The 10,142-nt window shown below is 34.9% G+C and overlaps 1 protein-coding gene across 1 annotated transcript; it reads left to right on the forward strand.

The window, feature by feature from the left end:
• Nucleotides 1-1,307: 1,307 nt before the first annotated feature.
• On the forward strand, nucleotides 1,308-8,842 carry LOC113223056 (UDP-glucuronosyltransferase 2B4-like). The gene is made up of 4 exons (XM_026452644.1): nucleotides 1,308-1,436; nucleotides 4,165-4,252; nucleotides 5,426-5,645; nucleotides 8,092-8,842. The coding sequence occupies exons 1-4, from the start codon at nucleotides 1,308-1,310 to the stop codon at nucleotides 8,366-8,368; spliced, it is 714 nt and encodes a 237-aa protein (XP_026308429.1). The 3' UTR covers nucleotides 8,369-8,842.
• The last annotated feature ends 1,300 nt before the right edge of the window (nucleotides 8,843-10,142 follow it).

Genomic DNA, 10,142 nt, shown 5'->3' on the forward strand with positions numbered 1-10,142 from the left:
ATAAGTTACATCAAATGTGGCTACAGGTAACTGCAATCACACACAATACCTGGGTATCCCATGTATTATCTGGAACAGTACTACAGTGACTCTGACATCGTTAACACTAATGTCTTAACATTGAAAGTCATATTTTAAAAAATACTCAGCCATATGTGGTCTGCAAATAAACATTTGGATTTTTTTTCTTTGTTTTGTAAAGAACACTTAAGAGAAAGTTTAACCCCAATGATTACATCTGAAATTATTTAACTTTAAAAATTGGCATAATTGGGGAACACAAGTCAGAATGATTCTCAATAAACTCCAGCCAAGCGTGTTTTCACCAAAATGTGTATGTGGTGTGAGTGAGCTACTCAAGAAAGTGACCAAATCTCTTCTGCAGAAAGGCCTGGCAGTCTCTCCCATTCTGGTGCAAGTGTTGCTGCCTCTGAGACACAGCAAAGAGATGACGAGAGTTCCTCACATGCAGTTATAAATAGCACATCAATTTAACAGTGTGATTTCAGGGCAATAGGTGTTCCAGCTAAACAATAACATGAAAAATATGATCATTCAACTATCTAACTATATACTGTACAATTCTGTATTATATATGAGACTCTTAGAATTAATTCATAGAAATTCCAAACCACAATGGCAGACTCCACAAAGTCAGTGATTCTTAACCATCACTTTTTACAGTTACTTTTTTTTTCTTTTTTGAAAGAAGGACTGGAAAACTCTGACAAACTTTAAGTGACGTGTAAAGGATTATAGCAAGATAAATGTAGATTTACACAATCCCAGCTGTGAGTAACTTTTCCTCAGTGCTCAGTCAGGGAAGTCAACCACTAATGAATTCCAACTAAAATAATTCTGTAGAAAACCTGCCTAAAATAAACATATGTGATTTAGCAGAACAACAATATACCATTAAAGCCAAGTGGTGCCACTTTAAAGCACCTACATTAGTACTTATAATATTATAAATGAAGAGTTTGGGTATCTCCGCAAATACTATGTGATAGCTCTATTTCATTTGTCTCTTTCACACACACACACACACACACACACACACGCACACACACACACATGCATACACACATATTTATACAAATACCCTTAACAGAAGCATCCTATCTAATATTAAACTTATTGCAAAAAAAAAAAAAACTGAGTAATCGAGTCAGTCAAAAAACATCCTTTACTCCAATAATTCCTGATAATAGTTGATTTTCTCTTTTTAGTTTTTATACCAATTTTTTCACAGTGCTTGCTGTGCTGATAATCTATTATGATAGAACACATTCTTTTTTTCATAGGAAATGGAAGAGTTTGTCCAGAGCTCTGGAGAAAATGGTATTGTGGTGTTTTCTCTGGGGTCGATGGTCAGTAACATGTCAGAAGAAAGGGCCAATGTAATTGCATCAGCCCTTGCCAAGATCCCACAAAAGGTAAGATAAAATGTCTTAATGTTGTGAAAAACTGCTGAAAGAGGCTGTTAAAGTTTGTAAAGAAACCAATTGTAGAAACTTCCTGCCTATAAACTTAGCTATTGGGAAAGCACTAATTATCTCAGATATTAATTCAAAATCAAAAATATATATGGAAGATGCTAAAATAATACAGAGTGTTTTTCATTAGTAATTAATATGGCATTAACATTGTGATCAGGAATAAATATAATTAAGAGTTGCAGATAAAGCTTTAGTATTATCATGATATTGGTGTCAGGTTTGTGCTATCACCAAATTTTGCCCCTGTGATTTGATCCTTTTGTTTAAGATTTCCTGAGGGCGTTGTACACCCTACAGACGTTAGAAAACATAACATTTTGGTAACTTCACTAGAGCAGTAACAATAGCAGGTATTTAAAAACTCTGACATGCATCATGCAGTTTAGTGTTGCCATGTTATCCAGCCTCATATACTACCTATACATTTTGGAGTAGGCCTATTTGTGTGATATTCAGGGTACTATTCAGAGAAAGGACGGCCTCAGCTGTCAGACAACTAACATAAGGACCCACACAGCCAGGCAAATCTGGAGAAAGAGAAAAAGCAGCCTGCCTTGCTGGACTGGGCCCAGCAAATGTCTGAAGTAGGAAGATGAAAGGGAAAGGGTGGAGATGGATCCTGCTCTGAGGGTGGACCCTGTGTAGTATAAAATGTGGCCCCACAAAGATGCTGCACTGTGAGATTAACAACTCCTCCCAATGGAGGAAGCCGAAGGAAATATAGGAAGGACTCAAGCAGAAGGAAGCCAGGCAGGAGAACAGGTTCAGATGCCGCCTCCATAGAACATAGTAGGAACATATTTTCTTTTATATAGAATAAAATGTGTATTTGCAATTACTTTTTAGTTCCCTGTCTGACATAGCCTTCTTGTAATGACCTATGCTAATATTTTGCCAAAAACTCAAAGTTACTTTAACACTGATGTAACAAATAGAACTTAAAACACTGTAAATTATTTTTTAATTTATAAGGATTCCTCAGGGTTTCCAAAATTAGTAACGTAAACATAAAAATGTCTTGGCTATAGCAGAACATATTAATCACTGTTGTCAACATTTTGTAGCACACTGTTTAAGTGTTAGCAATCAGTTGACCAAAATTCAGCAAAATACAATTTTGAATTTATTTAAGAGTTGTATTTTTATTTGTGGTACCAATAGGTTCCTCATTTCTGTGTTGAAAAAATATTCAACATTAGCGATACTGAGAATACTCTGAATTTGTGTCAAAAGCTATCACTTGAAATTTTTCTTGGAAGTAGTGCTTGATAATTTGTAATTTCAAAGAAGTTATACATGCTACCTTTGCAGCATTAATTAACTTCTTCCAGGTGGCTTAGTTTATAGACTTGTATTTTTATCAATCAAAGGCAACAAACTGTATTAAAATAATTTATAGACATGTAGATATAAGTGAACTACTTCCCATATTACTCAGAAATATTAATATTAAATTTGGTAGATGAAATTAATATTAAATTTGGTAGATGAAAACTCATAAAATATATAACACAAAATAAGCATATAGGTCATTAGTAAGTTGTTACTGCTTTTTCACACTAGAATGATGACTACCTAAAAATTTTAATGCATATGATTACCAAAATTTTTTATCTTTTTAAAATTAAATTTTGTTTGTTAACTTTTAATTTCAGGGTAAATGGGATGTTTGTTACATAGGTAAACTTATATCTTGGGCGTTTGTTGTACAGATTGTTTTGTCATGCAAGTAGTAAGTCCAATACCTTTTAGTTATTTTTCCTGATCCTTTCTCTCCTCCCAACCCCCACCCCCCAATAAGTCCCAGCATATGTTGTTCCTCTCTATATGTTCATGCGTTCTCATCTTTTAGCTTCCACTTGTAAGTGGGGGCATGAGGTGTTTGGATTTCTGTTCCTGTGTTTATTTGCTAAGGATAATGTACAGCAACTCATTTATGTTCCTGCAAAAGACATGATCTTGTTCTTTTCTATGGCTACATAATATTTCACTGTGTACATATACCACATTTTCTTTATTCAATCCATCATTGATGGGCATTTAGATTGATTTCATGTCTTTGCTAGGATGAATAGTGCTGTAATGAACATACATGTGCATATTCCAATTTATAGTCCTTTGGATACATACCCAGTAATAGGATTGCTGGGTTGAATAGTATTTCTGCCTCTAGGATTTTGAGGAATCGTCACCCTGTCTTCCACAATGGTTGAACTTACACATCCTCCTGCAGAGTATAAGCATTTCTTTTTCTATACAACATCGCCAGCATCTGTTATTTTTTGAGTTTTTTATAATGGCCATTCTGACTGACGTAAGATGGTGTCTCTTTGTGGTTTTGATAAGTGATGTTAAGCTTTTTTTCATGTAGAGGTTTACCCCATATAGGTTTTCTTTTGAAAAGTGTAACAACTTTTTAAACACTTGAACTTTTCATTGATAATCTTATTTGTCTAAGCTGCTATTTTGAAAAAACATGATTTCCTTATATACCTAACTAATTACAAAAATAAGGAAATGAAACGTGAGTATTCTGTTTACATCAGTCTGAGTAGTTCTTGTTACTTAACATCCCTTGTTCTCATTGTTAATCTCTTTAGAGTTCTAACATTCTATAACTTTTGGGCTCCTCTCATGGAATAAGATATTTTCTTCACTGTAACAGGTTCTGTGGAGATTTGATGGGAATAAACCAGATGCCTTAGGACTCAATACTCAGCTGTACAAGTGGCTACCCCAGAATGACCTTCTTGGTAAGTCTCTGGAGAACAAATATTGAATATATTAGTAACAGATTATTAGAATGTTAATAGTCATTATGAAACAAGCCTATTGAACATTTGTTATGGAAAAACTTAAAAATAAAATGAAACTTCTCTATATTTATTTTCCAGTCCTAGGGTGAAAAGAATAAACAATAATTGTTGGCACTTTATGATAGGCACCCACATTCTTTATGATCCGAGTATCTTATTTCAGGTGTTATTTCCTCTCAGAATTGTTCTGGCACTTCCTGGGTTGTCTTCCTTTCTCATATTTCTACAACTTTACTTTCCTCTTCTCTAGGGTTATTTCATATGTCATATGTCACTAAAAATAACAGTTCTTCTGCTACCACCAGGGACACTGCATTTTGTGTAGGATTAAATCCCTAATCTTAATCAAAAATTGTTGACACATTTCATAATGAAGTGTGACCTGTCCTTCCTCAATTCTAGCACCACCATCACCTCACTGCCTGCTGCCTTGCACACCCCACATATCACAGTCCATGACTGTACTTAAGAGAACACATTCTGGCTGGACAAAGGTGGCTCACGCCTGTAATCCTAGCACTTTGGGAGGCTGACATGGGCAGATTGACTGAACTTAGGAGTTCGAGACCATCCTGGGCAACATGGTGAAACTCAGTCTCTATTAAAGGCAAAAAATTAATGGGGCATGGTGGTTTCCCTGTAGTCCCTGCTACTCAGAAGGCTGAGTAGGAGAATTGCCTGAACCTGGGAGGTGGAGGTTGCAGTGATCCGAGATTGCACCACTGCACTCCAGCCTGGGTGACAGAGAGAGACTCTGTCTCCATTAAAAAAACAAACAAACAAACAAAAAATGAGAACACATTCTTACATGCCCATCCCTTTTCTGTGCTTTTGTCTTTTTTGCACATTATATTTCCTTGTCCAAATTTCACTTGTTGTTAGTTCAACTGGTAATATTGTATTAATTTTTTCAGTCTGAAGTTAAACACACCACATAGCCTTCACTTACATCTCCAGCAGAATTAGGTGCTCCTTCCTCTGAAGTCTGAAAAGCAATTTCATTTCAATTCAGTGTGTTATCAAGGAAACACTGTCACACTCAGATTCTTCCATTGTGCATTTCTCATTTTATTCCTATGAATGATTTTGCTAAAATTCCTTCAATCCTAGGTCATCCCAAAACCAGAGCTTTTATAACACATGGTGGAGCCAATGGCATCTACGAGGCGATCTACCATGGGGTCCCTATGGTGGGCGTTCCATTGTTTGCAGATCAACCTGATAACATTGCACACATGAAGGCCAAGGGAGCAGCTGTTAGTTTGAACTTCAACACAATGTCGAGTACAGACTTACTCAATGCACTGAAGACAGTAATAAATGATCCTTTGTGAGTATAACTTTTTTTTTTACTCGGTGGTATTTTTAGATCGGTTCTCTTGTCAATAGTGAGTATGACTTTTATCCTTTATATAGAGACTGATTTTGAAAGCATTTAAATGATTTAAACAACCTGCAATCTGCTTTTATTGTTGAGTGGTTATTTAAAAATTTTATTTGAACCACATACATTTAACGAATAACCAATTATTGAAATAATTTTCTACACAAAACTAATTTTAAAGTGATATAGATAAGAAGACATATCAAAATAAATGTGACATAATCAATCCACAGTAGAAAGGAAGGATAAACTTGAAGTCATATAATAAAATACTTTAATTCGATATCTAATATGTCTCAAAGTATATCTGTTTTCTCACAGAAAAATTTATTTTTATCATTATTGTAACAGACTTGATAATTAAATTTAATTTCCACAGCAGAAAACCGACCTACTTAAAGTATAAAATCTAAATGTATTTAGTATGCTTGCAGTCATGAAGCCATCACCATTATATCATTTTAGAACATTTTTATCAACATAAAAGAAACCATAATGGTATAGAAGTCACTTACCATGACCCCTTAGCCCTAGGCTAACACCAATTTTCTTTCCTTCTCTATATTCTCTCTACATATTTCATATAAATTGAATCATACAACTTATTATGTTGTAAAAATGATTTATTTCACCAAGTACAATTTTTGTTGTTTTTATGGTTTTTAGCTTTATTTATGTTGTGTGTATTCACATTTCATTTCTTTTTACAGCAATATATTTTATAATATGGATATTCCATATTTTATTTATCTCTATCATGATCTGAAAGATAGGTAAATTGGTATCTTCACTTCAAAATATTGTTTACGATGATCTTACATTTTTGAGCTGTTTCACTTAGTGTGTGTACAATTATTTTATGTGTTTTATACTTAAATATGTATTTTAGAAGACATATGATGTATTTTAAGATACTAAGTGTCAAATAATTTCAAAATAAGCACACAAAATACAGGAAATCCTAGGGGCTCTATCATAGAGTGGCCAGGGAAAGCCTGTCTTATTGGTAACATTTAGAGGGTTGCCTCAAAAAGAGATGGAAGCATGGCTTGGGTTGTTGCAAGAAAGAGTATTCCAAACGTGGATAGAGGGACACAATGTGTAAGGTGCTAAGATGGGAACGAACAAAAATATAAGGTCAAAGTCCCTAGAAGACCTACTGTGCATGGGAAAGTGTTTGGAGAAGAGCTTGCCAGTGTCTGATAATGGAGGATCCTGAGAACCATATAACAGAGTTGGATTTTATTCTTGATATGATGAAAAGTCAGGCAAAACTCTTGACCAAGACGGTGTCATAATCTGACTTTAATTTCAAAAAAGAAATCATTCTGGTTACTGGGTGGGCAACAGTAGGACACAAAAGATTAGAATAGAAGCAGAGCTAATGGCTATGAGGCATTTCACCCACATAACACAATTCATCTTTAGAAACTTAAGGATGATAATTCTCAAATTGTATTTTAAGTATATATCTTTCACCACTTAAAATGGCTCATGATGCTGAGCATGATTTTGAATGCCTGGTTGAGGCCCAGAGGAGCATAATTGGATATTTCATAACACAAAGGATAAATGCTTAAGCGATGGGTACCCTTTTCTTCATGATGTGATTATTTCACATAACAGCTTGTATCAAAACATCTCATGTACCTCATAAATATATACACCTACTATGTACTCAAAAAAACTAAAAATAAAAAAAAATAAAATTGCTCATATGTTCTCTGCCTCAAATAAGTAACTTTCTCACCTGAACTTCCATTTTTACTTTAAAAATATTTGTCAATTCTGAAAAGTAATTTAAAAGGCAAACTTTCTATGATGACTCAAATTAAAATACACAAATTCTATGTCAATTCTATTACATTTACATTGAATCATATGACACTTTACAAATATTTCATGGACTTGATATGCTCAAGCAAATTAACTTACTTTATTTTTTATATTTATTTGTTTATTTTTTGAGAGGGAGTCTCACTCACTCACAGCTGATTTGTTTAAGTACTTTGTAGACTGTGTATGTTAATCTTTTGTGGTATGTGTAGTGTGTGAAGATTTTCTCTAACTCTTTTTTGAGAGTGCAGTGGTGCAATTGTGGCTCACTGCAACCTCCCTCTCTTGGGTCCAAGTGATTCTCCTGCCTCAGCCTCCCAAGTAGCTGGGACTACAGGTGTGTGCCACCTCACCTGGGTAAATTTTGTTTTTGTTTTTGTTTCTGAATTTTTATTGGAGACAAGGTTTCTTCGTGTTAGCCAGGATGGTCTTGATCTCCTGACCTTGTGATTCACCTGCCTCAACCTCCCAAAGTACTGGGATTACAGGTGTGAGCCACTGTGCCTGGCCAAATTAACTTACTTTCAATGTTGATACCTTTATGTTTATCATTTAGATATAAAGAGAATGCTATGAAATTATCAAGAATTCATCATGATCAACCAGTGAAGCCCCTGGATCGAGCAGTCTTCTGGATTGAATTTGTTATGCGCCATAAAGGAGCCAAACACCTTCGGGTTGCAGCCCATGACCTCACCTGGTTCCAGTACCACTCTTTGGATGTGATTGGGTTCCTGCTGGCCTGTGTGGCTACTGTGATATTTATCATCACAAAATGTCTGCTTTGTGTCTGGAAGTTTGTTAGAACAGGAGAGAAGGGAAAAAGAGATTAATTACATCTGAAGCTGGAAGCTGGGAAACCTGATAAATGAGATTTCTTCAGTTTACTACAACAAGTATAGGTTGTGATACAAGACTCTTTTCTTCTTGTGACAAACATCTTTCAAAACTTACCTTGTCAAGTCAAAAATTTTTTTTCAGATATTTAGTACCTGTTTAACTATTAGAAATATTTCACTTCAAGGAGGAAAACATTAGGGAAAACAAAAATGATATAAAGCCAAATGAGCTTATATTGAAATTTATTGAGCTTGTATTGAAATTTATTGTTCTCATTCACAGTTTATATGAAACAAATTGTTAAGCTTAACTACATGTCAACATTGTACATGTAAACAAGAACATTAAGAAGTGCACTGACAGTATCAGTACTATTTTGCACATACTCGGCATGCTTTGGATTCATTTCATGCAGGATTGTGTTGTTTTGACTGTCTCTGAGGAAACTATTAAATAATTAGATTGTATAAAAAGTCTCTGTCTTCCTGTTGATATTTTGAGATGAGTAGTGCTGCTTACCTTTTATTGTGCATCCAGCTTCATTGTCACTTTTTTTGCTAAAAGCTTTGATAAAAAATGCTTACCTTTTTAGAGTTTTGGTCACTTCCCAGTGGAAAGTATGTGAAATTAGAAATATAGCAACTCATACCTAATTTCTACTACAAAACAAACTAATTTTACAATGTGTTTGGTTTTTTGAGCCAATTCTATTTTTCTGATCATTTAAAAATATTCATCTTTTTAAATTCTTTTTTGTTTTAGTTATTCAAAAGTTTTTGGGTGAAAGTTTGTCTTTGGTTACATCTATAAGTTCTTCAGTGGTGATTTTTCAGATTTTGATGCACCCATTACTCAAACAATATACACTGTACCCAATGTGCAGTGTTTTTTTTTTTTTTTTGAGATGGAGTCTTGCTCTGTCGCCCCGGCTGGAGTGCAGTGGCCGGATCTCAGCTCACTGCAAGCTCCGCCTCCCGGGTTCACGCCATTCTCCTGTCTCAGCCTCCCGAGTAGCTGGGACTACAGGCGCCCACCTCGTCGCCCGGCTAGTTTTTTTGTATTTTCTATTAGAGACGGGGTTTCACCGTATTAGCCAGGATGGTCTCGATCTCCTGACCTCGTTCACCCCCCTCCTACCTTTCCTTCTGAGTTCCGGGAGCCCATTATATCATTCTTATGCCTTTGTGTCCTAATAGCTTCAGTCCCACTTATAAGTGAGAGCATACGTTGTTTGGTTTTATATTCCTGAATTACTTCACTTAGAATAATGGTCTCCAACTGCATCCAGGTTTATTTTGTCTCTTTTGATGGCTGAGTAGTATTCCATTATACATATGAAATGTATGGATAAAGTAATGGGTGGATAAAGTAAATGTGATATATATACATATATTATATATATACACACATATATATAATATATACATAGTATATATATGTATGTGTATACAAACACACACACACGTTTGTTTATCTCACATTTTCTTTATCCACCTATTGGTTGATGGGAATCTAGGCTGGTTCAACAGTTTTGCAATTGTGAATTGTGCTGCTATAAACGTGTGTAGATGGGTTTTTCTCATATAATAAATTATTTTCTTCTGGATAGATGTCCAGCAGTGTAATTGCTGGATCAAATGGCAGTTCTACTTTTAGTTATTTAAGGGATATCTTTATTGTTTGCCATAGTGGTTGTACTAGTTTTCTTTTCCACCAGTAGTGTAAATGTGTTCCCTTATTAGCACCATGCCAACATCTACTATTTTT

This window comes from Piliocolobus tephrosceles, unplaced genomic scaffold (genome assembly GCF_002776525.5).
Source record: "Piliocolobus tephrosceles isolate RC106 unplaced genomic scaffold, ASM277652v3 unscaffolded_38221, whole genome shotgun sequence".
Taxonomy (NCBI): Eukaryota; Metazoa; Chordata; class Mammalia; order Primates; family Cercopithecidae; genus Piliocolobus; species Piliocolobus tephrosceles.

What these genes read in the sequence shown, in the direction of transcription:
- LOC113223056 (XM_026452644.1), top strand. Translation starts at nt 1,308, where the DNA reads ATGGAAGAGTTTGTCCAGAGCTCTGGAGAAAATGGTATTGTGGTGTTT. An exon ending in TTGCCAAGATCCCACAAAAG is followed by an intron (nt 1,437 to 4,164) that starts GTAAGATAAAAT and finishes TCACTGTAACAG; the next exon opens with GTTCTGTGGAGATTTGATGG. An exon ending in ACCCCAGAATGACCTTCTTG is followed by an intron (nt 4,253 to 5,425) that starts GTAAGTCTCTGG and finishes CTTCAATCCTAG; the next exon opens with GTCATCCCAAAACCAGAGCT.